The 27,909-nt window shown below is 43.3% G+C and overlaps 2 protein-coding genes across 2 annotated transcripts; one reads left to right on the forward strand and one right to left on the reverse strand.

Moving 5' to 3' along the window:
• Positions 1 to 5,619: 5,619 nt before the first annotated feature.
• LOC138950042 (uncharacterized) lies at positions 5,620 to 12,438 on the forward strand. The gene is made up of 7 exons (XM_070321826.1): positions 5,620 to 5,923; positions 9,570 to 9,797; positions 9,992 to 10,192; positions 10,405 to 10,570; positions 10,739 to 10,952; positions 11,056 to 11,181; positions 11,351 to 12,438. The coding sequence occupies exons 1-7, from the start codon at positions 5,620 to 5,622 to the stop codon at positions 11,981 to 11,983; spliced, it is 1,872 nt and encodes a 623-aa protein (XP_070177927.1). The 3' UTR covers positions 11,984 to 12,438.
• Positions 12,439 to 20,599: 8,161 nt separating this feature from the next.
• LOC138950043 (chondrolectin-like) lies at positions 20,600 to 22,350 on the reverse strand. The gene is made up of 2 exons (XM_070321827.1): positions 22,224 to 22,350; positions 20,600 to 20,820 (listed from the first exon to the last, which is right to left on the reverse strand). Exons 1-2 carry the CDS (start codon positions 22,348 to 22,350, stop codon positions 20,600 to 20,602), a joined length of 348 nt encoding a protein of 115 aa, XP_070177928.1.
• Positions 22,351 to 27,909: the final 5,559 nt, after the last annotated feature.

Raw genomic sequence — 27,909 nt, forward strand, 5'->3', positions numbered from 1 at the left:
GATATTTCCTCTCCCCCCCCTTTCGCTCTCTGTGTGTCCATCTCTCTGTCCATCTCTCTCTCTGTCCATCTCTGTCTCTGTCCATCTCTGTCTCTGTATGTGTTCCATCTCTCTCTCTCTCTCTTTCTCTCTCTCTCTCCCTCTCTCTCTCCCTCTCTCTCTCTTTCTCTCTTTTTTATTATTTTTTTTTTTAGCATGTTGATGGATGTTTCCATGGAGATGGACCACGCATTCCACTGTCCCTAGAACATGTTACCACGGACCTACATTCTACTGGATGGCTGTCTCAGGATCTAGGTCACTTTAGTGGGAATATCGGTCAACTTCGAAACCTGGGGACCAGCCACTTCCGGTTCCCCTTTCAGAGTAATGAGATTGCTGGGGCCGTAGAATTGTTCATCCAGTTTTGTCCTTTTTTTCCAAAGTTGATATTAGTCGGAAGAAACAAGGACACGTGTGGTACGTGGGGGTATTTCCCGGCGAGTTTTCAGTGTTGTTGTTGTTGCGAAGCGAAGCGGCTTCCCAGTGCGGAAGGCAGGCAGTGTGTGCATCAAACAGTGTTGTTGTGATGGATGGATGAGTGAGTGATCAGGGTGAATGAGTTAGTTAAACTGTGACTGAATATCTATTGATTGATTGATATTAAAGTGAACATTAGGGGGGGGGGGTTAGAAATGCACCATTGTGCACTCGCCTTGATGTAAGGAACATTACTGCAGTCTCCAACAGCTTCAAAGTGGGTTAGACAGGCTCTTGATAAAGACTGAGGCAAAATGTGCCAAATCACACATTGTCTTGTAAGAAGGAAAAATCTTCATTTGTCACCTTTCTGCACTTTTTTGACTTTGAGTGCATAGCCACAATGGTCACAGACAAGATTCATCAAACAGATTTCAAAAAGACCCCAAACTGAACTTGTTATTACTATTTCTAACCCCTCTCACCTTTTTGACTTGGCCGTACCCAAGCCAAAAGGTTAAAAAAAAATCATAACTAATTCCATGTTGACTTTTTGGTGGGGTGGACCTATTGTTCCAGATTCGCCTTGATTAGAGCAACACTAGTGCAGTGTCCAACAGCTTTTAAAATTTGTTTTGACCTCTTGACAATGTACATGTCAACAATCCCTGACTGTGATGTAGTAAGAAAAAATCTTCATTTCTCCCCTTTCTCCACTTTTTTGTGTGTCAGTGCATAGCCACAATGGTCACAGAAAAGATGCAGCAAACAGATTTGAAAAAGACCCAAAACTGAATTTGTTATGAATATTTCTCACCTTTTTTGGACTTAAAAAAATTTGGCCCAACAAACACAACACAAATCTTTATTTTTCCCCTTTCTTCATCATTTTGTCAGATCGAATTCATCCTCGTCCTGTGAGGAAAAAAAACCCGTCTATGAAATATTCATAGTTGTTATACGAATTGAAAACAAAAAGGCTATTAATGAGAACACAAACAAGCCAAAGTTTGCAAACTACTAGCTTAGTAGACTAGGAGTAGGAAAGTCTGCAAGTGTACTGTTGCACAACTTACAGTCGACAAAGCGAGTATTTACGGCGACAGGGAGAACAAAAAACGTAAGCAAGAAGATTTTCAATATTATAAAATCAACAGTTCATAAGTTATACGCGGAAAACATAGTAATAGCTTTTATTTTACCCAAAGAATGTCGTCGACGTTGAAGTTTTTGCAGACGACATTGCTGGTGGAATTGAAACCGGATGTGATCGATCCCCAGCAGTTGGTTTGACCTCGTTTCTCTCACTGCCTGACAAGGCGAGAGAGAGAGCGCGCACCGAGACAGCCATCCAGTAGAATGTAGGTCCGTGGTGTGTGTGTATGTGTGACGGAGTGATTGAGTTTGTGTTACTGTTTGTCGATTTCTTACGGGATCCTTGAAGGCTTCGCCTCTTGTTTTTAATAATTTTGTCTGTTTCTTACGACTTAGCTTTCGTATAGTGTTATGCCTATTTTTTGGGTTTAAAATCCACCATGTAGAGGCATGGCATATTCATGATCAATTTTATTTGCTGGCGTTCTCTGGTGTCTTCTTGCTAACTTCGATAAAGTCCATCTTGACATTTATGAATGATGTAATTGTGGTGTTTCACAGGTACATTGTGTAAACATGTCAAGACATTGAGGTTTTACCGCCCTAGCGTTCATTGATTTTGTGCGCATTTCATGGCGAAAGGTTGTAACGATTCCTGTTTTTGAAGCACTCTTTTTTTGCAAATGTTTGAAACTCGTATCTGTAGAACCACCGTCTGAAGGTTTGAGATTATCGTTATTTGCCAATCCATGAGTGGAGGCATCACCAAGAGTTTTTATTTTTTATTTATTTTTTTATTTTTTTTATTTGCCAAGCACATCATTGTGGGGCTTTTTATCAAAATCATGCATCCGTCTACAAGTATATATTTCCATCACAACTGCATGTACACATACCAGATATAACGAGTCCAACATGCCTCTTGTCATCGTCCTGTGTAATTCGCAGAGGCTGCGTTGTGCAGTGTTAGATTCATTGCATATCAACTGCAGCTACCCAGGAAAAAATACCATCAAAAACCAGGATGACGTTTACCAACCGTGAGTCGTGACGTCATTGAATACGCGTCACGACTCCGCAGGAAGAAGAAGTATGAGGGCGTGGCGGCCGGACTGGACAACAACACGCAGCTATTGACGACACGCGGTTATCTTGACGTCATCGCGCGTGGCGGGCGACTTGTTAAGAGCTTCTACTTGCCAAAGTTGCGTATCCCTGACTACGTGTGTTCGCCGGTGGTGATGACGTCATTGTGTCTGACTATGCGGCCCACGAACTGTACCGTATCAACGCAAGGACTGGACAGGTGTGTGTGTGTGTGTGTGTGTGTGTGTGTGTGTGTGTGTGTGTGTGTGTGTGTGTGTGTGTGTGTGTGTGCGTGTGTGTGTACACGTAAAGCTTGACACGTTTTCTCTGCACTTCAAGGTAACCGAGACAATGAGTCATCCAGATATGGAGACCCCTCACCAGGCTGTCGTCGACAAGGGAGGCAACCTGTATGTGGCCAGCCCCCTCTCCAAGAGACTCATGGTTATGTCCCGTGCCGGAGAATGGCGGACACTGCTCCAGGGCAAACGTAAGATGCCTACCGGTGTCTGCGTCACCACTGATGACGTCATTGTCTCTTGGGCCGACGTGCACATTACAGAAGACTTGGATATGAGGAGTTGGAGCATCGTCAGGGGCTACTCAATGTCTTACGTCAACTGATAATGACGTCACATAAATAACTGGCTGGAAAATACGCACTGTGACCTAAATCAGAAGTGCGCATGCATTTTCAGGTCGTCGAAAATCGTTCTGTTGGTATTTTCGAAGAAAGTAAAGTATGTTTCACAATTTGTCTTCTTCATAATACGTTTCAATAAAACAGTTGAGATTCGTACATGACTGATGGATTGTTTGTGTACATATTTGAATTCTAATTAGCTAGTTACCCTATTTTGTTTTGTGGTTTTTACATTAAGTCAAGTTTTGACTCAATGTTTCAACATAGACGGGGAATCAAAACAAGGATCGTGGTGAGTGTGTGTGTGTGTGTGTGTGTGTGTGTGTGTGTGTGTGTGTGTGTGTGTGTGTGTGTGTGTGTGTGTGTGTGTGTCTGTGTGTGTGTGTGTGTGTCTGTGTGTGTGTGTGTGTGTGTGTGTGTGTGTGTGTGTCTGTGTGTGTATGTGTGTGTGTGTGTGTGTGTGTGTCTGTGTGTGTGTGTGTGTGTATGTGTGTGTGCGTGATTCATCCTGTCTGTTTTCCTTCCTTCCTTTCTTTCTGCCACGAACAAAAAGTTTTGTTGTTAATGTTGTCAGCCTGCGCGCTAAGAAGGAATCGTGATCTAATGCGATTACCACAAAGGAATATTTGTAAAGTTTGTGCTTTTTGATCAATTTACAGTCTAAAAGAATGTGTTTGTTTGTTTGTTTGTTTGTTTGCTTAACGCCCAGCCGACCACGAAGGGCCATATCAGGGCGGTTCTAAAAGAATTAACTTTTATGTTTCACTATTTGGGTATTAAGGAACACAAATAAACAAGACGACACAGAGAGGAATAGGCGTGCTATTCTTGCATTCAAAAAAAGGAACACAACTGCATGTCTTGCTGAACGTTTTATTCTTAGAAAAGCAAAATATCTACACACAACATCGCTTTAGTTCAGTCACTCCTAGATCCTAACAAACTTGACCTAACCAAAATCAAAACTGAGGTAACGATCAGAACCAAAAAGATAACATACCGACGGAAAGCTGCGGGGACGGCACCCACTACAGTACTCATGGTATCGCCAAAGGTCCGGCGGTGAGACTACATTTTCTTTTTCTTTTAGGCTACTTGTTGATGGCGGTCCACTTCGGGAGAGTGTGATGATTTACTTTGTGCGGCAGTCAGCATAAGCTAATCGAGACAGTGAATCTAAGCCGAGATTGTATTCGTCATAGAGACGTCACAATGTAAATGTCTATGACGTTATTTTCCTAACCTTGTCTCTTGTCTAGGAAACACGAAGGTGTGGAAAGTATTTCTTAAAAACATAATATTATTGCTAAGACCAACGATAGTGGCATGAAGCAATGTCAATGTGTAGAATTGCTTCATGTTTAATAACCTTCTCGTTCACTCGAGAGCAATGTAACCTGGGAATTGCTTGGCAACAGACAACATTTATCGTAACGTGAAACCAACGATCAGTTCCAGTCTGTTCGTCAAGACCCGAAGAAGTCCTGTACGAAAGATTCTAGGCAGGTTAGTAAATGATTCATAATCAGTAACTTTCTGATGAAGCCAATCCTAGTGTGTGTTCGTGTAATCATTTGTCTGTTCGTTTGGAGAAATTAGATGACACGAATTGGTCATTTGTGTTCCATTTCTCAAGATGCTGAAACATGTTCTGTTTCATTTTACATGTTACTAGATGAACGATTTGTTAACGGTATGCTACACTTTGTGTGCAGACACTGAATTCTCTTCACCGAGGATTGGATCAGCTGTTTTATTTGTATACCTATATCTACACTGAATTCGCTAACATGTACGTCGACGAAGAATAACCACTTGGTGTAACCTGCTGTAACTGTTGGCGTCGTCGACCTGTTCGTCCCTGGATCCTCGTCGACCCCACATTTGCCATTCGTCATCCTGTCTTCATTATTTCTTCAACCTCAAGCTAAGCGACTAACACTATAAGCCATTGTCATCATATGTCCTAGAAACTGTGTTTGTCACCAGAAACTTTTGAAGAAGAATAACTTTGTGTTCTCCCATTGTGGGCATCTATTTATTAATTAACCTGTAGTAAATAGAGGATGCTGTAAATGTTGAACAATATCTAGTTAGCTAATTATAAAAAAAATTGTTCAAACTAAATTAACGCTGTTGTGTATTCTTTGGGAAAGAGAAAACAGTGTAAGCGCAGAAGGAGATTGTGTGCATCTCAACCAAACGTCTATACCCTAGACCAACCGGTAAAATCGTCACAGAGAGGTATCAGGCTAGATGTGGTATTGTCATTGACCAGCATTCTGCTGAGGGCGGCCCACTTCGGGAGAGGTATCAGGCTAGATGTGGTATCGTCAATGACCAGCATTCTGCTGAGGGCGGTCCACTTCGGGAGAGGTATCAGGCTAGATGTGGTATCGTCAATGACCAGCATTCTGCTGAGGGCGGTCCACTTCGGGAGAGGTATCAGGCTAGATGTGGTATCGTCATTGACCAGCATTCTGCTGAGGGCGGTCCACTTCGGGAGAGGTATCAGGCTAGATGTGGTATCGTCATTGACCAGCATTCTGCTGAGGGCGGTCCACTTCGGGAGAGGTATCAGGCTAGATGTGGTATCGTCATTGACCAGCATTTTGCTGAGGGCATTCCACTTCGGGAGAGGTATCAGGCTAGCTAGATGTAGTATCGTCATTGACAAGCATTCTGCTGAGGGCGGTCCACTTCGGGATAGGTATCAGGGTAGATTTGGCATCGTAACTGACAAGCATTATGACGAAAAGAGCATCTCTCGTCACCAACGTGTGGCTATACGTATGGCATTTTGCACGATGGAACTCACAGCACGAGTTCAGAAGAAACACATACGTCATTCCAGTTGGACGTTCTGTAGCTGATACATTCTTGCACGTTGATGAATGTTGGAGATCGTGCAGTGCCACTACGCCACAATTGGCGAGTAGTCGTAGTAATAGTTCGCCCGTCACAGATTCCATGTTGACTCGCAGAGCAGGTGTAGTCTCATGAACTGAGTTGTTCTATCCACATAGCGTGGCGGATCACCTATGTGTCTGACTGGCTCCATCAGCAGAACAAGTCGTTTGTTTGTTTGTTTGTTTGCTTAACGCCCAGCCGACCACGAAGGGCCATATCAGGGCGGTGCTGCTTTGACATATAACGTGCGCCACACACAAGACAGAAGTCGCAGCACAGGCTTCATGTCTCACCCAGTCACATTATTCTGACACCGGACCAACCAGTCCTAGCACTAACCCCATAATGCCAGACGCCAGGCGGAGCAGCTACTAGATATCCAATTTTAAAGTCTTTGGTATGACCCGGCCGGGGTTCGAACCCACGACCTCCCGATCACGGGGCGGACGCCTTACCACTAGGCCAACCGTGCCGGTGAACAAGTCGTGAACTGATGAAGGGACCTGACAGGACCTCTAAATGGGAGGGGTGTACATTTCGAATTCTTCTTCTTCTTCTTGTCGTTCGCTGTTAGATCGTCAGTCCGGACTGCAGGGCGAAACGTGCTGTCCTCTCCAAGTCCTCTCTGGAGCCGTATGTATAAGTTACAGCTCCGTCCATCCATGGTATCGCCTGATATTTTGTCGAGACTGGGTCAATGAATATGATGACAGCCTCGAGTGACGTCATTATATTCTTTCACCCCGTCGAGACAAAATATCACGCAATACCATGGATGGACAGAGCTGTAACGTATATATGGCATTACCAAAGTAATGAGAATTTGTCATGGGACGTGGAAACAAAGCATGGGAAATTCACCATGGGCAATCAACGCAAGCCTAGAAGTTGTAGAACTATATTTTGTTTCAGTCTTGGCAAGGCCAGTTTTGTCCAGTTCCGAAAAAGACATCATGAATTCAATCCCCCTGCTGAGACAAAATGGATGAAAACGTATAAGCTAATATCCCGTGACGCATCAAAGCTTAATTTTGTTTTGAAATGTCTTCACAACGTACAGATAATGTATAACGACATAATCGCCATCACAAGACAGGAAAAACGCACACTTTGTTTTTCGTCTGCTACATTGTTGGTTGACGGAGAGAATAAAGCTTCAATCGTACCTTCATCAACAGGAATAAATGCTCAATCCGCTGTCATTTCGCACCTGAACATTGGGGTTTTTCTTTGACCTTTTGGTTAACATTGATACCGCAACCCAAAAGAGTGTTTCAGCTGTTTCAAGACACGGGCGGGCGGGGATGTAGCTCAGTCGGTAGCGCGCTGGATTTGTATCCAGTTGGCCGCTGTCAGCGTGAGTTCGTCCCCACGTTCGGCAAGAGATTTATTTCTCAGAGTCAACTTTGTGTGCAGACTCTCCTCTGTGTCCAAACACCCCCGTGTGTACACGCAAGCACAAGACCAAGTACGCACGAAAAAGATCCTGTAATCCATGTCAGAGTTCGGTGGGTTATAGAAACACGAAAATACCCAGCATGCTTCCTCCGAAAACGGCGTATGGCTGCCTAAATGGCGGGGTAAAAACGGTCATACACGTAAAAGCCGTGGGAGTTTCAGCCCACGAACAAACAAACAAACAAAAGACACGGGCTTATCCGCTGTCTAAAATGTCACCGGAAGCGAAAAAAATGTGTCATGCATACTGTCACAAAAAGACGTCATGACAAAGTTACACGCAAAACGAAAGAGACTTTGTCGTCATTTACTTTTGTTCGGACTTTTCCGCGTTTGCAGTTTTCTGAAGACTGAAATAAACTGCATGTGGTTAATTTCATCCGTTTAATGCTTGTCGAAACGAGCCATAAGGCTTTAGAATAAAAGATTTCACGCATAACCTGTCCATCGCAGTTCGTAGGTTGAATCTATGAATCGGCCAGAGATAGATCTGCATTTCTGGTACAACCTTCCAGATTATGAACAGCGGGTTCATGAATCATGGTCGGTGTCACAAACTCTGCCCAAGTCCAGCCATGACTTATTTTGTAATTCGTGCATGAGCTGGGTTTCGTGCGGTTTTGGCGTAGCTGAGTGCCTATACAGTGACTCGGTGTGTGTCCGTGGATATGTACAGCCAATCGCGGGAGGGTATTCACGCACGTGGTGGTGCGTGAACGAGTCACAGGCTCGAAGGTCACTGCTGTGTAAAACTGTGAAGGAAACGGATGGTTGATGCAGACCTGTTTACTCTTACGGAATGGGCGGAAGTTGTACGGATTTAAGATCGTTTTTCCGCTTGTCCGCGCACTGCTTAAAGTCTTCCGCATTTTGGCGCGATTTCGAAAAAAAAAATTGTTGGTGATGTTTTCGGTAAAAAGTTGCGATAGTTTTCTCAGTATTAAGACGTCTTTCAGCCATTTCCGGTTAGAACGGTTTCTTCTTCCGGTAGTGAACACGTGTTGCCTGTTCAGTGTTGTTCAGTGTTGGTGTAGTCTGTACTTCAAAATGCCTCCAAAAAGAAAGGAACAACACAGACACGAAACTGACGATGAAGAGTCTGAGCGCGATAGTGCGTGTGGGGCAAAGAAGAAGAAAATCTATCATCAGAAGTGGAAAGAAGATTACTCAAAGAAGTATCCGGACTTGACGGTTTCCAGGAAATTTGGCCCAGGCCATTCTTTCTGCACACTGTCCGTGTGACAGTCATTTCTCGATCACTCATGGTGGGAAGAATGATTGTGAACGGCACGTACAGACCAACATGCACAAGAAGGCAATGTCGAGTGTTGGTGACCCACAGAGAGCCAAAATATCCACTTTTTTTGGTGCCAGTACATCGTCCAACGATCTTGAAAAAAGCACAATCAGAGCGGAGGCAATAATGTGCAAATATATTGCCAAACAAAACCTGTCACTGGCCTCAGCTGATTCCATGAACAAGATGTGCAGGGATATGTTTCCGGACTCAAAAATTGCAGCAAGTAAGTTTTACTTTTTTTTGTTTCTGTTTATTTCTATTGATTCATTGAACATTATTATTGAACTAGTAGAAACGTAAATTACAATTCCCAATCTTGAGACAAAATGGTGTTTGTAATGTTTTCATATCAGAATTGTGAAGTCAAATATTCTTTTTTACAAAAAGAAGAAAAAGACAACCTACTTGACTTTGACTTGACATTGACTGTGTTCCAACTTCCCATTATTATTTTTTCTTTTTCTAAACGACATTTGAAACTAACTTCTTTGTTTGGGGAGGGGGCTTGTTATAACAGATCGAATGTGTAACTTATGTGGTTCGGTGTTGTAAGAATAATAAATTAACAGGACTAAATCACTATTTAAATGATATTGCATATATATTATTAATGTGCAGACATGAAGTGTGGGCGAAACAAGGCAACAGCCATTGTGAAAGAGATGTCGACTATGGCAATGGCGGATCTTGCCGAAAGAATGAAAAGGCTGCCCTGGAGTATTGCCACCGATGGCAGCAATGAAAAGGATAAGAAACTGTTTCCGCTGGTGGTCACCATGGAAGGTGAAGATGGGTTGGTCACCCCACAACTTCTGGCCATCCCCAACTGCGACAAGAACGCCACAGGTAAGATTTTATTTCCATGCCTTGGACTTTTTCCATCATTCATCAATCAACATTTCTTTTTCTTTGAGTCTATTGATTTAGTGTGATAGTATTAATTCAATCATAAGTACTGGGATTTTATGGGAATTCTTATTTTGTAATTCATCAGTTGCGATTTTCAATTTATGGATATTGCATCTGTTGTGTGTTGTCAGGAGAGAACATTTTTGATGTTGTCCACAAAGAGCTGGCCGTGCAGGATGTATCCTGGCAGAATTGTGTGGCGTTTGGTTCAGACAACGCCCCGGTGATGACTGGTCTTCACAAAGGGGTCATCGCTTTTGTGAGAAAGAAGCAAACCAACATTCACCTTGCAGGCTGCTGTCTTCATCTTGTGCACATAGGTGCAAAGAAAGGTTAGCATTCATATATTTTGTCAATTTTTTTATGTTTTTACTTGTGAGTATATAAAGTATGAATGATAAATGTATATTGACTTATTTGTTTCCATTTTTAAGCCCAAGCTTCTCAACTATGCAGTCGGAATATGTGGTTTATCTTCCTTCATTTGTTTGTCAGGTTTGGTTTTCTTACTGCTTTATACATATGTTTGGCATGTTGTGTCCAGGTGCTGGTTGTTTGGCTGCAGTTGAGGACATATTGATAGACATCTTCTATTACTTTCAACGGAGCGTCAACAGGCAGACTGAACTGAAAGACCTGCAAGACCTCTACGATGTAGAGCAACGCAAGCTGATCAAACATGTCTGCACAAGATGGCTCAGCATCAAGAGGTTAGTATTTTTTCCATGTATGTTCAGCTTGCTACCAATTAAGCATACTTTCATATTTTTTGTTTTTTAAGATTATTATTGTGACTTTGTGGTGGAACAAATGAGAGGCTCTCTACCTATTTCCACCTCTGTATATTACATTTGAGTTGCAATATTTTGTTGTTTCAGGTGTTTGGAACGACTGATGGACAATTGGGGACCCCTGTTGCACTTCTTTCGCAAGGAGGCGAAGTCTTTGGAGAGTGGCAGCAAGGCAGCAGACAGCAAGAGCAGCGGCAGTCAGACATCCAAGAAGGTGCAGAAAGTGTATGACTTTCTGAGATCCCCCACCAACAAGTTGCACTGCCAGTTCCTCAAGTACACCCTCAAGGTCTATGACAAGGTTTGTTTTCTTTTAATCATCGGGTTTCAATTGTGCCCTGCATAATGTTATTGCAAAGACTGTCATATGTTTACATTGTTTAAATATTTTTTTCTTGTTTCAGGTTCTCGTGGGACTACAAAGAGAAGACCCCAAGATTCATGTACTGCGGGCAAACCTTGTCCAGCTACTTCAGGATCTGTTTGACCGCTTCGTTGTTCCCTCAGAGTCTGGCAAGGATGTGAAGCAGGTAAGCACAATGACACCATATGATTCAATTGCTAAGCTTGAAGTGTTATCAGTTAAGTATTTTATGGCAGCACTATTTTAAATCAATCTTTATTTTTGTTATGTGTCAGTCAGTCTTCAGGCAGCTGTTTATTAATAGACTACTTAAAAGTAATTTGTTCTGTTGTCAGGTCCAGTTCAAGCTGCGGAACAAGCAGAAGACAGACACAGACCTGCTCATAGGATCAGCAGCAAAGGAAATGATCCAGGATGCCCAAAAGCACAACCTCCGTCAAGAGCGCATCACTGACTTTTACAAGTCAGTTAGGTTGTACTTCACAACCGTGTGCACCTACCTCCTGAACAACTTGCCATTAGATGATAAGGTGCTCATCAACGCTGTGGTGGCCGACCCACGTCAAAGGAAGGAAGCAACCTCATCACAGTTGGAGTTCTTTCTGGAGAGGTTCTCCATGCTCAAGGGGGAGGCTGAACAAGATGTGATCCTGGAGCAGTTTGCCAAGTATCAGCGCTCCCCCCTTGAAGATGAGGAAGACGACCGTCTGGATGTGACCTGGACCAAGCTGGGGAAAGAGTTTCCAGAGCTGGCAAGAGTCATGAAGGGTATCCTAACTGTCCCACACTCAAGTGCACCATGTGAGCGAGTCTTCTCCATGGTGACAAAGACCTGCACTGACCAGCGGAGCAGCCTGCATCAGTCGACCACTGAAGCACTGCTGATCGTCAAGACCAAGCCCAACAAAGAGTTGGATGACAAGGCACTGAAGCAGTTGAAGAGTGCATACTATTTGGGCCTCAAGTAGTGTATGCAATGTGAACATTTCAATTTTCTACTTATTTCTCCAATGATTTTGTGTATCATTTTGTAAAGATGTTTTTGTTCCACAATTATATCATGTCTGCAATGGATCAATGATCCAGCAACTTGGAAGTTCATTTTGCGTTCCTGAGTTTTACTTATTTCTTTGATGCCCGAACTTTGTTGAACGATTTGGATGGATCAGCAGCCCTCTTTCGTTCACTTTTTTCTTTCTATTTGCTTTTTTCGAAAAATACATCACAAATATACAATGACGCTATCGTGTAATGTAGAATTAAGTTTATAATTTCTTAGCACGCAGCAAATTATGAAAAAAATAGTGTTTTATTGCTTTAAAGTGAGCTTATGGTTTTTAAAAAAATCTTCCTCTTAAAGTGGAAAATCTTACTCATTTTCATTCAAATCTTCCTCATGGCTCAATGTAAGGGTAAACAGGTCTGTTGATGTGAATGCTCTATCCGGCCGACCGGCGTGTTGATGTTTTATACAACCCCGGAGACAAGTTGTGTTCCAGCTGTCTTGGTGTGGCTTCAAGGGTTCTACGGGTGGTCAGTCCTCGAACGGCAAGGTGTGTTGAAATTCGTTAGTTTTTCTCTCCTTCCGTGCTCAGGGTCAAAATTTGTTGGTTCGGAAGTGTTTGTGTATGAGAGAGTTTTAGTTTTTTAGTTTCCTTGGTTGGTGTCATTTTATGTGTAGGGTGTCTGGGGTAGAAAGGGGAGAGGGGGAATGGGAAACGAGGGAAAGGGGGTGGACAGTTTTTCATTGTGCAAGAAGTGTGGAGAGCGAGTAGGCTGGTGGAAAGAAGAAAAGAGGTGTCAGCAGTTGCTGCGAGTGAACTCATGTGTGGGAAGGATTTATTTTTATGGAGGGTGAATTTAAGGTAGAGAGCGTTAACTCCAGAGAATGAGTCGTGTAGTAGTTGCTAGTGCGGAAATTTGGAGACGAGGTACGGGAGGTGTAAACGGGAGTTCACTGTCAAGACAGAAGACGGGGGGGTTGGTTTTGAATATGTGACGTCATCACGGTTAGAGAAAGAGGGAAGAACGAGGTGCCACTATGTAATATGACTTAAATTCATAAGAGGTGAGGGAAGTGGCGTTGTTTGTGAAGGGGCGTTGTTTGTGAAGGGGCTGCTTGTGAATGGTTGGGTCAAATAATGGAATAGGAATTGTTTATTATGGGGGCAGCCATGTTGTATTGATTTGGTGAAATGGGAGTTGTAAATACTTTGTACATTTATATTGATGATGGTGTATAAAAGTAAAGACTATAATTAGGTATTTAAGTGAGTGAAAAATTGTAAGAATTATTACATAATTGGTCATGTTGGGACTCTGGTATTTTGATAATGATGTTGTGGTTAAAGTTAAATAGTAACTTTGATGAGATGGCCAGGGTGGTTAATTAAGTAGTTAGTTATGGTAATTAGTGAGTAATTAAGTAAAGAGGGGACTTTGTAAGTTGATGAAAATTGATAATTATGGGAAGTCAAATGAGGGAGATATTGTTGTTAGGAGAGTCAATTTATGGACTTTGTGGGTAAGGGGAGATAATTGAAGTATTGTTGGGGGAACAAGTAGTTATACTTGGCTTTGTTCCTACGACAGCGTTCAAGCACAGAAGCGGGGCTGTGGAAGAGTCCAAGCCAGGAGAGACGAACGACATAAGAGACAGCATGAGTTTCCGGGTGCAAAGTGCTTCCGACTCTACACCTGGGATGAAGGCGTGCTAGTTGGTGGGGTTTTTGACCACCGGTGTGTCGCAAAGTGTGAGCTGTGGAGGTGAGGTGGCCCACCGTCAGTGGGTAAAGTGTGGAAGGTGCTGGCATTCTATTGCCACGAGCAGTCTGTGCACAAGAATATATTATGGCTCCTGTGTGCCTGAGTTATGCAGCTGTGGCTTCAATAAGCACTGTGACCTATAAGTTAGTTTAAATACATCAAAGACATGGAGATTCTGCAGGTGTTAGAGGAAACCAGGTAGTAATTGACTATTAATTAAATATTAGGTTAGTAATTTAGTACCAGGCCTGGTTAATTACATTTCAACGGGATTAATCTGGAGTGTCTGTATTTTTTCGAGCGACGGTTGATTTTGTGGATCGGCGAGATTTGAAACTGGACTTTGATGTGAAACGTCATGATCACTACGCACGAAGAGAAAATTATGTAGTGATATGGTAATTTGTTGTTATGAAGTAAGGTTGTTACGTGGTGGATTAATGTGAGTGTGTTATTGATGAATTAATGTTCGTACCATTTATTGTGTTGAAATAAGTGGAAGAGAATTGAGGGTTTTGTTATTTAAAGTTAAGTTAATTAGTATTACTGGTGGCTGGGCCTACTGGTTTCATGTGTAGCTGCGTTTGGCGTTGATCTTATGCATCAAGGTTGAAGGCAGTGTAGCAGTAAACGTCGGTAGCCCCTATCCCGAGGTATTAGGGTAAACATAAGTTAGAAATAAAAGTTAGTTAATAAATAACGGGGTTAATTGATTAATGTAGGTGAAGATAAGCGGATTTTGAGTTGAGATAAATTTATAAAGAGACATCTTGATTTTTCGGGATTAGGGAATTAAGGTGGTAACTGGTAATATTTAGGGGATCTACAGTTCTCTTAGCCATTTTGTTTCGTTAAAACTTTAAGATAATTCTTCCTTCTTCATCTATCTTTGATTTTGAGCGATTGTGATTGGGTGTGAATGTGAATGCGGTGATGTCGTGTGTGTAAATAATAAACTTTGGTTTGAATGTTGCCAGGGTGTGGAGTCAGTGATTAGAGTAAGAGTGGTTGATTGTGTCTGAGTGTTTTGTACGATAAAAGGTATTCCTATACCTCTCCCAAAACTTAGGGGAGTTACAGTCGGAATCAAGAGGTCAAATTTGCGTGGCTCCCAATCATTTCATACAAGATTTCTTTTTTCTGCGGCTGCACAAGTTATTTTGCCTAGGTCATGGCCGAACTTTAAGCCTACGGAGAAATATCGCTGGATATTTTCTCCCTAGATTAACAAAGACAAAGAAGGAAAGTCATGCTATATAGCTTCTTTTGTAGCGCTGTCTCCTCTGGCCAGATGGTGTCCCTCAGAGCTCTGTGGTATGGACAAACCTGCAGGACGTACTCTGCTGTCTGATTCTTGCCACACGGACGTAAGGACATTTTGAATTCAAATAAAAGGAGAGATCATTTGCCATGTGTATTCTGAATACGCTATAAGAACGAGTGAATATTACCTGCTATTCAGACTTGGTCGTGTGACAGACGTTTTCTTCTACACGAGATTACGTTGATTGTCTAACGAAGCCGTCAGGCTGAGTTAGACATCAGCTAATCGAGTGTGGAAGAAAACTCTGTCGCACGACCAAGTCGGAATAGCATTTATGTCTCACAGCTTCAACAGAGGAGAGAACAAACACGTTTTGCGTACTCAGGCTTGATAAACCTAAACACAGGAGCAGCCATTGTGGAGAGATCTACTTTTTGACGAAAGTGACCGAACAACTATGAATGACGTCTCGGTATATGTGAATGACGTCACAGTCATCGTCACAGTCTGTATCTTTTGAAGCATCGCAATCTTCATGACGTCTTTCTGTGTCTGCATCCGCGAAATATTTGTTCTTTCCGGGATCTTTGTCATCTATGTTCATAACTCTGTCCTTCTAGATTCAGACTAACAAGCCTCGTGAGCGAGCCACTTTCCAAGGGCAGCTAAATTCGCGTATGGAAACAGTTCTGTCGTCTGGGATGCCGTTTTCAGTATTCTCAGCGTTGAAGAATTTGTAAAGAGAAGAAACGATAACAGCAGGAGAAATAACAGTCGTGTGTGCATTTTGGGGCTTTCGGAGGGACGATTTCGAGTTTGAATCCGTTCTTGCACATGCTCCAAAGCGTGTAACATACAATCTTGCACACGTTTGCTTTAGTAGTGGCAAAGAAGGAAAGCGTGTGACATAGAAATTATGTTACATGTCCAATTTATGCTGACAACATCGAAGAAGAATTTAAAGATTAAGACATGGTTTACAGTAACCATGACATAGTAAAAAAATGAGAAAAAGCGTCGCTTGTAGTCCAATAAATATTGATTACATTGAATACACAGATTAATTGGGGTGCGTATTGCTAGCGCTACGTGTCATTTGTGCTACGTGTCATTTGTCCTACGTGTCGTTTGTGCTACGTGCCGCTATCGTCATAAAATATAGATGAGTGTATTGATACACACGTAGTTGAAATCACAATCCATAAATCGTTGTCAGGGGCAGGCAAGGTCTGGTTCGTTGTCTTTGAGAGGTGCAACATAAAAATTGTTGCCACAAATACAAAGGTGTACCATAAATAAATAATGTTGCCACAAATACAAAGATGTACCATAAATAAATAATGTTGCCACAAATACAAAGATGTACCATAAATAAATAATGTTGCCACAAATACAAAGATGTACCATACATAAATAATGTTGCCACAAATACAAAGATGTACCATAAATAAATAATGTTGCCACAAATACAAAGGTGTACCATAAACAAATAATGTTGCCACAAATAACAAGCCGCACCATGAATAAAAAATGTTGGCACGAAAGTTGAGAAATTGCAGGTTGAAAATTACAGGGAACGGACTTCCATTGAAGGTAAAGAAACAAAGCATACAGAGCATTTACAACTGCGTAATATTATTTAGTGTGTGGGAGTATATATTTAGAGAAAAACAGTTAGGATCCGCATAATTCTCTTTGAAATTGTACGTGTGTGTGTGTGTGTGTGTGTGTGTGTGTGTGTGTGTGTGTGTGTGTATGTGCGTGTGCGCGCGCGCGTGTGTGTGTGTGTGTGGGGGGTGTATATGCGTGTGTGTGTGCGTGTTTGTGTATGTGTGTGTGTGTGTGTGTGTGGGTTCGTGTGTATGTGGGTTTGTGTGTACGTATGTATGCGAGTGCGCTTGGGAGGGAGGGGTGCGTGTATGAATGTATGTATGTATGTATGTATGTATGAATGTATGTATGTATGTATGTATGTATGTATGTACTAGATGAATACCCGCTTCGCCGGGTAGCCGGCTTCGCCGGGAAGAAGTAGAGCCGAGGAAACGCCATGTAGGCTCGCTCAGCTAGGCCAGGTACGTTCAAGGAGAAACGCCATGTAGGCTCGCTCAGCTAGGCCAGGTACGTTCAAGGAGAAACGCCATGTAGGCTCGCTCAGCTAGGCCAGGTACGTGCAAGAAGAAACGCCATGTAGGCTCGCTCAGTTAGGCCAGGTACGTTCAAGGAGAAACACCATGTAGGCTCGCTCAGCTAGGCCAGGTACGTTCAAGGAGAAACGCTATGTAGGCTCGCTCAGCTAGGCCAGGTACGTTCAAGAAGAAACGCCATGTAGGCTCGCTCAGTTAGGCCAGGTACGTGCAAGAAGAAACGCCATGTAGGCTCGCTCAGCTAGGCCAGGTACGTTCAAAAAGAAACGCCATGTAGGCTCGCTCAGTTAGGCCAGGTACGTGCAAAAAGAAACACCATGTAGGCTCGCTCAGCTAGGCCAGGTACGTGCAAGAAGAAACGCCATGTAGGCTCGCTCAGCTAGGCCAGGTACGTGCAAGAAGAAACGCCATGTAGGCTCACTCAGCTAGGCCAGGTACGTTCAAGAAGAAACGCCATGTAGGCTCGCTCAGCTAGGCCATGTACGTGCAAGGAGAAACGCCATGTAGGCTCCCTCAGCTAGGCCAGGTACGTGCAAGGAGAAACGCCATGTAGGCTCGCTCAGCTAGGCCAGGTACGTGCAAGAAGAAACGCCATGTAGGCTCGCTCAGCTAGGCCAGGTACGTGCAAGAAGAAACGCCATGTAGGCTCGCTCAGCTAGGCCAGGTACGTGCAAGGAGAAACGCCATGTAGGCTCGCTCAGCTAGGCCAGGTACGTGCAAGGAGAAACGCCATGTAGGCTCGCTCAGCTAGGCCAGGTACGTGCAAGAAGAAACGCCATGTAGGCTCGCTCAGCTAGGCCAGGTACGTGCAAGGAGAAACGCCATGTAGGCTCGCTCAGCTAGGCCAGGTATGTGCAAGAAGAAACGCCATGTAGGCTCGCTCAGCTAGGCCAGGTACGTGCAAGAAGAAACGCCATGTAGGCTCGCTCAGCTAGGCCAGGTACGTTCAAGGAAAAACGCCATGTAGGCTCGCTCAGTTAGGCCAGGTACGTGCAAAAAGAAACGCCATGTAGGCTCGCTCAGTTAGGCCAGGTACGTGCAAGAAGAAACGCCATGTAGGCTCGCTCAGCTAGGCCAGGTACGTGCAAGGAGAAACGCCATGTAGGCTCCCTCAGCTAGGCCAGGTACGTTCAAGGAGAAACGCCATGTAGGCTCGCTCAGCTAGGCCAGGTACGTTCAAGGAGAAAGGCCATGTAGGCTCGCTCAGTTAGGCCAGGTACGTTCAAGGAGAAACACCATGTAGGCTCGCTCAGTTAGGCCAGGTACGTGCAAGAAGAAACGCCATGTAGGCTCGCTCAGCTAGGCCAGGTACGTTTAAGGAGAAACGCCATGTAGGCTCGCTCAGCTAGGCCAGGTACGTGCAAGAAGAAACGCCATGTAGGCTCGCTCAGTTAGGCCAGGTACGTTTAAGGAGAAACGCCATGTAGGCTCGCTCAGCTAGGCCAGGTACGTGCAAGAAGAAACGCCATGTAGGCTCGCTCAGCTAGGCCAGGTACGTGCAAGAAGAAACGCCATGTAGGCTCGCTCAGTTAGGCCAGGTACGTGCAAGAAGAAACGCCATGTAGGCTCGCTCAGTTAGGCCAGGTACGTGCAAGAAGAAACGCCATGTAGGCTTGCTCAGCTAGGCCAGGTACGTGCAAAAAGAAACGCCATGTAGGCTCGCTCAGTTAGGCCAGGTACGTGCAAGAAGAAACGCCATGTAGGCTCACTCAGCTAGGCCAGGTACGTTCAAGGAGAAACGCCATGTAGGCTCGCTCAGTTAGGCCAGGTACGTGCAAGAAGAAACGCCATGTAGGCTCACTCAGCTAGACCAGGTACGTTCAAGGAGAAACGCCATGTAGGCTCGCTCAGTTAGGCCAGGTACGTGCAAAAAGAAACGCCATGTAGGCTCGCTCAGCTAGGCCAGGTACGTGCAAAAAGAAACGCCATGTAGGCTCGCTCAGTTAGGCCAGGTACGTGCAAGAAGAAACGCCATGTAGGCTCACTCAGCTAGGCCAGGTACGTTCAAGGAGAAACGCCATGTAGGCTCGCTCAGTTAGGCCAGGTACGTGCAAGAAGAAACGCCATGTAGGCTCACTCAGCTAGACCAGGTACGTTCAAGGAGAAACGCCATGTAGGCTCGCTCAGTTAGGCCAGGTACGTGCAAAAAGAAACGCCATGTAGGCTCGCTCAGCTAGGCCAGGTACGTGCAAGGAGAAACGCCATGTAGGCTCGCTCAGTTAGGCCAGGTACGTGCAAAAAGAAACGCCATGTAGGCTCGCTCAGTTAGGCCAGGTACGTGCAAAAAGAAACGCCATGTAGGCTCGCTCAGTTAGGCCAGGTACGTGCAAAAAGAAACGCCATGTAGGCTCGCTCAGTTAGGCCAGGTACGTGCAAAAAGAAACGCCATGTAGGCTCGCTCAGTTAGGCCAGGTACGTGCAAGAAGAAATGCCATGTAGGCTCGCTCAGTTAGGCCAGGTACGTGCAAAAAGAAACGCCATGTAGGCTCGCTCAGTTAGGCCAGGTACGTGCAAAAAGAAACGCCATGTAGGCTCGCTCAGTTAGGCCAGGTACGTGCAAAAAGAAACGCCATGTAGGCTCGCTCAGTTAGGCCAGGTACGTGCAAAAAGAAACGCCATGTAGGCTCGCTCAGTTAGGCCAGGTACGTGCAAAAAGAAACGCCATGTAGGCTCGCTCAGTTAGGCCAGGTACGTGCAAGAAGAAACGCCATGTAGGCTCACTCAGTTAGGCCAGGTACGTGCAAGAAGAAACGCCATGTAGGCTCACTCAGTTAGGCCAGGTACGTGCAAGAAGAAACGCCATGTAGGCTCGCTCAGTTAGGCCAGGTACGTGCAAGAAGAAACGCCATGTAGGCTCACTCAGCTAGGCCAGGTACGTGCAAGAAGAAACGCCATGTTGGCTCACTCAGTTAGGCCAGGTACGTGCAAAAAGAAACGCCATGTAGGCTCACTCAGTTAGGCCAGGTACGTGCAAAAAGAAACGCCATGTAGGCTCGCTCAGTTAGGCCAGGTACGTGCAAGGAGAAACGCCATGTAGGCTCACTCAGCTAGGCCAGGTACGTGCAAGAAGAAACGCCATGTTGGCTCACTCAGTTAGGCCAGGTACGTGCAAAAAGAAACGCCATGTAGGCTCACTCAGTTAGGCCAGGTACGTGCAAAAAGAAACGCCATGTAGGCTCGCTCAGCTAGGCCAGGTAAGTGCAAGAAGAAATGCCATGTAGGCTCGCTCAGCTAGGCCAGTTACGTGCAAGAAGAAACGCCATGTAGGCTCACTCAGCTAGGCCAGGTACGTGCAAGAAGAAACGCCATGTAGGCTCGCTCAGCTAGGCCAGGTACGTGCAAGGAGAAACGCCATGTAGTCTCGCTCAGCTAGGCCAGGTTGTACGGGTAAGTTCTTTTCAGGATCTCTAAACGTCAATTTGACAAATGAAGTAGTTCTCGTTGTCGCAGGTAAGATCGTTTAGAAGCATAGCCGTCGTTTTAAGTCCGACACAATACTCTCCGCCAAGAGTCGGTTCAGGGCCATACCAAATAGGATCATTGTTCGGCAGAGAACTCCCGTCGTGCCACTGGTAGTCACTGGTAGTCAGTCTGTCAGCTCCTACCCAGACTTCATCGGAACTGGTCACTGTGCAGAACAAGAAGAACAGAATTTAATCTAAGGCGATCAAAGATGTTGGTTATAAAAAAAACGAACGATGAAATACGTGTACGCCAAATTAAAACAAGTGGCACATGGTTCGGGAACGGAGCATGCCTTTATGGCGGTCATATTTTGCAGAAATAACATTTGAGATGTGCTGAAAATACAACAAACGTTAAAATCCCGTAGCAAGGCCAATAAACCAACGGGGTTTCAATAAACAACAATAACGAGGAGACAACAAAGTACAAGGCAGTTAATTGATAAATGTTGAACACTCTCTGCTGAAAAACAAAAGACAAAACACGAAATCCATTTCCTGAAAACAAACAAACCGTTTCTGTTCCGTACCCCGGAGATTGGGATCAACGTGTTCAAGTTAGCAACATATATTCATAATAGATATTGACTTCTCCAAACTCGAACACGTCAATTCCACCCTACAGGGTATAGATCCGTGCAAACGAGGTCTAATGCTGTCAGTCGATGACAAAGCAAACTGAAGAAGCCAAGACGCATATCAAGAAGTGTAATGCAGGGTTTGGTAACTTAGCTATTTGCTGGCAGTAATGGAAACTTGTTGATGACTAACTGTTCAACAGTTGAAGTATTTCTTCTGTAAATGTAAAGTAAACAGCATGCACTCCAAACTTAAATCGGACTGTGTAGTTTTGGGGGGTGATTTAATTGAAACAGAACCACTAATGGTGGGCGAAGTCCTTTTCAGGAGTCTTCATATGTCAGCAAAGCATTGCTTTTCCGTGACGTTCTGTCAAAGCTCCGTGAAATTCTATCAAAGCTCCGTGACATTCTGTCAGAGCTCCGTGACATTCTGTGAAAGCTCCGTGACATTCTGTGAAAGCTCCGTGACATTCTGTCAGAGCTCCGTGACATTCTGTCAAAGCTCCGTGACATTCTGTCAGAGCTCCGTGACATTCTGTCAGAGCTCCGTGACATTCTGTCAAAGCTCCGTGACATTCTCGCAGAGCTCCGTGACATTCTGTCAAAACTCCGTGACATGTTGTCAAAGCTCCGTGACATTCTGTCAAAGCTCCGTGACATTCTCTTAACGCTCCGTGACATTCTGTCAAAGCTCCGTGACATTCTGTCAAAGCTCCGTGACATTCTCTTTACGCTCCGGGACATTCTGTCAAAGCTCCGTGGAATTCTGTCAAAGCTCCGTGACATTCTGTCAAAACTCCGTGACATTATGTCAGAGCTCCATGACATTCTATCAAAGCTCCGTGACATTCTGTCAAAGCTCCGTGACATTCTGTCAAAGCTCCGTGACATTCTGTCAAAAAAGCTCAGCAAATCCTTGCTACTTCAATCATCCATGCTTCTTGTTGTTCATGACTTCTTTGATCACTGTTTTGATAATGACTTACTCGTGGTTTGTAGCAGCTCAGTGATGACCGGTTCATCCGTGGCCAAGTTCTTGTAGTAGTACAGATGACCGCCGTCCTCTTCGCATCGTGACCGCGCCTCTCCGTATTGCTTACCCTCTTTGTACATTGTAACACACTGACCTCCGACCAGCAGGTAACCCAGGTTCAAAAGACAGGCAGGTATTTCTGTAACAAGTAGAAAACCACAGGTGTTTAAATAAAAAATACACTACCTTAAACTACCTTGTATACGCCGCCCAGTATCGAGTAAACGCCCACCCCCTACTTTGGGTCAAATTCTGCGCACATGGTTCTGTACCTAGTAAACGCCCACCCCCCCCCCCCCCCCCCCCCCCCCGTTTTCGATCATTAGAGTAAAGGGAAATAAAAAAGATCATTCAGTCTGCTGTTGTTGGTTAAAACAAAAAATGGTTTCCCTTCCTTAGAAATGTGTCGCGCACGGCAGAGATGTCAGTGTGACAACTGTCAGTGCTAGAGTACCTGGACAACAATGGAACTGTTTCACAAATAGCACGTGAGTAACGGAGTGGACAAAAAAGTATTAGAGAATGGCTTTAGTATCACGATACATGCATCGCACTGGGAGGGAAAAGAAGAAACGAATCAAAAGCTTCATCTTGGGTGGGAAGAGGTGTCTGAAGAAGTTGATTTAGGTGTTCTTGGATTTCAAGACGACCAGACCCTCAAGATTGGAGACATTGTCATTGATAGAGAAGATGACGAGATTGGAGACAGTGATAGAGAAGATGACGAGATTGGAGACTCGTCTGAACCTGATGAGGATGGAGAGGTCGACTAGCTTGGAGGGATTTGAACATAAAGAATGCATGGACAGACTGGTGTTTGCTTACCCTCTATCCATTTGAAAGCAAGACGTTGTCGTTAATAGACCTCATTTGGTGTCAATCTCACAACAAATAATCTTTCAGTTTCAGAGACAAACGTGACTTGTTATTTTACACTTAATTGTGATATTCGGTTATTCGGTTAAAATGCTGATAATTATCTATTTGTTCACCGCAGACCTGGATTAATCTTTTCCCGTAAGTATTATCTTTTGAAGTTATAAGCTTGTTAAAGGCACCCTCCCCCTCCCGTAAAGCACCAGTTTTAGGCCAAAGACACCCCAGGCGTTTACATACATTACAAACATCGTTTCGTTTGAACACTTATATCGCCAGAGAATATCCGTCAGGACAGCTCTCCCTATATAGCGAGCATTTTTCAAAGAATTTATTTTGCGTTCCCTGCATCCGGTACTTTCCGAAGCCTCGTTATGACGCTTTGGGGAAGTTTGGACAGGTTGAAAACACGAAGTGGGAATATAGGCAAGGAAGGAGGGACGTCTGTGACTAGTATATACACTTTTATGATGTGTAACTATGGAGCGTTGAATACTGAGTGTCGGCATTGAAATAAACTTGGCCAAAACATTATTGCAACAAATTTCGCACCCAAATTAAAGCATTAATTCCCGTGTAATGTCATTAAAACTTTATATGCCAGTCAAGGCCGTTCACTTGACTATCAGGATCACTTTTTGGATTAAAGATATCTTATACAGGGATCACGTGACCGCCGCTTAAATAAGGGTACCCTCCAAATCGACCAGACAAAAACGGAAGGTCCCAATCAAAAATCGACAATATTAATCACAATAGGCAAAACTTTGCAATTTTTACTTTTACATACAAGAAGATTGTCAAATCAATTGTCTCCCCTGAACAGGTTGATTTGTTTAACTAGCTTGCGTATTTCGTGTGCTATGCTATTTCTACTGATGCAGGTGTCGATCAGAAGAGCGATCAGGAAAAAAATCATTAGATTTAACCATATTTTTCATTTGCAACGAGTGTCATAATGTTTACCTTTCTTTGTACCAACATTCAAAATGGGGTTAAGGTTACCTTTTGTAAACTTGTGCAAAAATTTAACGATCGATGTTTATTCTTTTTTGATATCTTATTGTGTAGACCCAGGTTTGTTTTTGTCAACTTTTCTGGAAAATGTAATGGTTCTATTAAATTAGCAAATATATTCAGTTGAAGTGAGCAGCTGGTCTCATTTTAGCACGTAAAACGTCATGTACATTAACGAATATTAGCCATTTCACAAAGAATGGTAACACTTATTCATAACAACAACCATGATTTTTATGTGCACAAAGTCGGTATTTACGCCACACACAAAAACAAGTAGTTGTGATTTAATTAATCGGTTAGATACCATATCCAATAGCTTACCCTGATTTACAAAAAAAACTTGAAAAGTCAACATATTCAGGAGGCTGTATCTTAACAACGCTACGATCGATTTCTCTGGTTTTAACACATTTGTTTTATCAGACTTTACACATACACCAGGCAAAAAATTAGCGATTTTTAATGGTTGCTTAATCGGTGTCGGATGTCTTTAAGCCGGTTCCACTGTATTTGTTTCTTCATCCCTTGAACTATTTGTTGATTTATTCATTTACTTATTTCTTGATTTATGTAATGATTTATAATATTTAACACTTCGCCATCTCAGACCAGACAGCTAAGTTATTAGCTATTTGATATACACTGAAACAAGTACAAGTAGTTATCAAAGGGAACAATCATACGGGCTTACCTCGTACATAGCACTTGAAGCCAAGAGAGGTGTCAGGCAGCGGCTGCTCAGTAGATTCTGACGTCATATTCAGATAGCAAGCCGATGACGTCCGGCTCTGGCAAAAGCCAGTGCAACATGGCTGCATGGAACAAGGCGCTGACAGACAGGTCGCTGCACAGTCGTGAACCGAACGTGATTGTCGTACTGATGTCATCACGTGTCCAGGCTCCACGAACACACGGTCAAACGTCCCCACACTGACCATCGCTGAGTTGGCTCCGAACACCAAGACAAACGTTGTCAAAATCAGCGCAAGTTTCAGCGAAGAAGGTTCTTTGATAATGCTAGTTCCTGCCATAGTAAATTTTCTTAATCACCAGCGCAATTCACTTGATAAAGTAGAATTTGAAGACGTCAGAGAGATTGTTATTTTATGATGTAGGGTAATGATATAGAGAGAACACAATAACTGTTCTACATCAGTATTTTGTCATTTGGGTTACTCAAACCTGAAAACTCATTACAAACCGAATGGAGAGTTTCGAAATCAGTTTGGCTGTTCTGAGCTCTGGTCACAAATGTCAATGATGTAGGGTTATTATGTAGAGAGAGCACAATAACTGTTCTACATCAGTATATTGTCATTTGGGCTACTCAAACCTGAAAACTATATGTGACCCTCCACCACGAAATGAGTCGCATGTCACCTCGCGCGGTTCTGCGCTAGGCTCAATATAAGTCCGGGGAATGTCTTGTAACAGTGTGAGTGTCACCTTAATCACAGGCTTGTAACTCAAACAGTTTTTGCTCTTTTCTAAAACGGTTTTCACCACTGGATAGAGCATAAAAAACTCTTTAGGAAAATGTAAAAATATGAAAATCATGCAACGGTGACATGCGACTCATTTCGTGGTGGAGGGTCACATATTGTTATTTGTGCTACTCAAACATGAACAATCATTACAAACTGAATGGAGAGTTTCAAAAACAACTTGGCTGTTCTAAGATCTTGGAACAAATGGCAAGTCCGCGATCGAAACGAAGTGTTTGTAAGTTGTGACTGTTGCCATGCAGTCTGGTTAAAGATGCGGTCCGCCTGTCAATTATAAATGTTGCTCCGCGCCTAAACGGTATTATGTTCTTGCTAGTAATGTCAAGCGAACCCTTTCACAGAGGCATTGACATTATCCACTCCAAAGCGAATAAAAAGATCAAGTCGATGCAGACACAAACAGAAGAAAAATCCGGTTTGGCCACTCGCGCTCTCCAATTGACACAAACATGTTGCAAAACTGGTGTTTTTGTTCAGTTTTGGTCCTTCGTGACAGCGTTTAAACATTAGATATGCATCGTGTCAGTGGCATCAGGTTCGTGTATGCATGTTTAATGAATGGATGCCATTTTGAATGGAACATTCATTGGAGGGTTACAAATAGCGTCATTAGTCTCCCGCTTGTGCAAAAGGCAGTGAAATTGACAAGCCAGTATAGTGCAGTGGTGGTTGCGCTGAGCGGGATAGCACGCTTTTCTGTACCTCTATCCTTTTTAACTTGTTGAGCTAGTTTTTAATCCAAACATAAAATATCTACATGTTTTTGAATCAGGAACCGACAAGGAATACAGTGCATCTGTTGTTAAATTTCGTAAATTTAATTTTAATAGCTTGATTTTTGTCCGAATATAACATATTTATATTTTTTTTGAATCAGGAGATGATGAAAAATAAAATTGAGTTGTTTTGGGATTGTTTTATGAAAAAATAATTTTCATTACAATTTTCAGATTGTAAATGACCAAACTCATCAATTAATGTGTAAGTCTCTAAGCTGAAATGCAATACCGAAAGTCCGGAATTCGTCAAAGATTGCTTGATACAATTTTGGTCAATAAATGAGGGCGTACGTGGCAGTGCTGCCTCAACTTTCACTATAAGCCGTCTATGACGTCATCAAAGACTTTTATCGAACAAATGGAGTAAAAAAACAAGTCGCGTAAGGCGAAAATACAACATTTAGTCAAGCTGTCGAACTCACAGAATGAAACTGAACGCAATGCAATTTTTCAGCAAGACCGTATACTCGTAGCATCGTCAGTCCACCGCTCGTGGCAAAGGCAGTGAAATTGACAAGAAGAGCGGGGTGGTAGTTCTTTCTTTCTTTATTTGGTTTTCAACCACGAAGGTTATATCGTGACGGAAAAAGGGGGGAAAGCCACTTGTCAATTGTTTCTTGTTCACAAAAGCACTAATCAAAAATTTGCTCCAGGGGCTTGCAACGTAGTACAATGTATTACCTTACTGGGAGAATGCAAGTTTCCAGTACAAAGGACTTGACATTTCTTACATGGGGTAGTAGTTGCGCTGAGAAGGATAAGGCACGCTTTTCTGTTCCTCTCTTCGTTTTAACTTTCTGAGCGTGTTTTTAATCCAAACAGACAAGAAATAAGATAAAAGTGTTTTTAAATTGATTTCGAAAATCTAATTTTGATCATAATTTTTATATTTTTAATTTTCAGAGCTTGTTTTTAATCCAAATATAACATATTTATATGTTTTTGGAATCAGAAAATGATGAAAAATAGGATGAACGTAAATTTGGATCGTTTTATAATTTTTTTTTTTTTACAATTTTCAGATTTTTAATGACCAAAGTCATTAATTTTTAAGCCACCAAGCTGAAATGCATAACCAAAGTCCGGCCTTCGTCGAAGATTGCTTGGCCAAAATTTCAATCAATTTGATTGAAAAATGAGGGTGTGACAGTGCCGCCTCAACTTTTACAAAAAGCCGGATATGACGTCATCAAAGACATTTATCAAAAAAATGAAAAAAACACCTTCCGGGGATATCATTCCCAGGAACTCTCATGTCAAATTTCATAAAGATCGGTCCAGTAGTTTGGTCTGAATCGCTATACACACACACACACGCGCACAGACATATTGACACAGACACACACACACACACACACACACACACACACACACACACACACACACACACACACACACACATACACCACGACCCTCGTCTCAATTCCCCCTCTATGTTAAAACATTTAGTCAAAACTTG

Source organism: Littorina saxatilis, linkage group LG16, assembly GCF_037325665.1.
Source record: "Littorina saxatilis isolate snail1 linkage group LG16, US_GU_Lsax_2.0, whole genome shotgun sequence".
NCBI classification, from domain to species: domain Eukaryota; kingdom Metazoa; phylum Mollusca; class Gastropoda; order Littorinimorpha; family Littorinidae; genus Littorina; species Littorina saxatilis.

Coding starts and splice junctions, on each gene's coding strand:
- LOC138950042 (XM_070321826.1), top strand. CDS start 5,620: ATGACCAGCATTCTGCTGAGGGCGGTCCACTTCGGGAGAGGTATCAGG. Junction 10,571..10,738: donor AGATGGCTCAGCATCAAGAG/GTTAGTATTTTT, acceptor TTGTTGTTTCAG/GTGTTTGGAACGACTGATGG. Junction 11,182..11,350: donor CTGGCAAGGATGTGAAGCAG/GTAAGCACAATG, acceptor TTCTGTTGTCAG/GTCCAGTTCAAGCTGCGGAA.
- LOC138950043 (XM_070321827.1), bottom strand. CDS start 22,350: ATGTACAAAGAGGGTAAGCAATACGGAGAGGCGCGGTCACGATGCGAA. Junction 20,821..22,223: donor TGAGCTGCTACAAACCACGA/GTAAGTCATTAT, acceptor TGTTCTGCACAG/TGACCAGTTCCGATGAAGTC.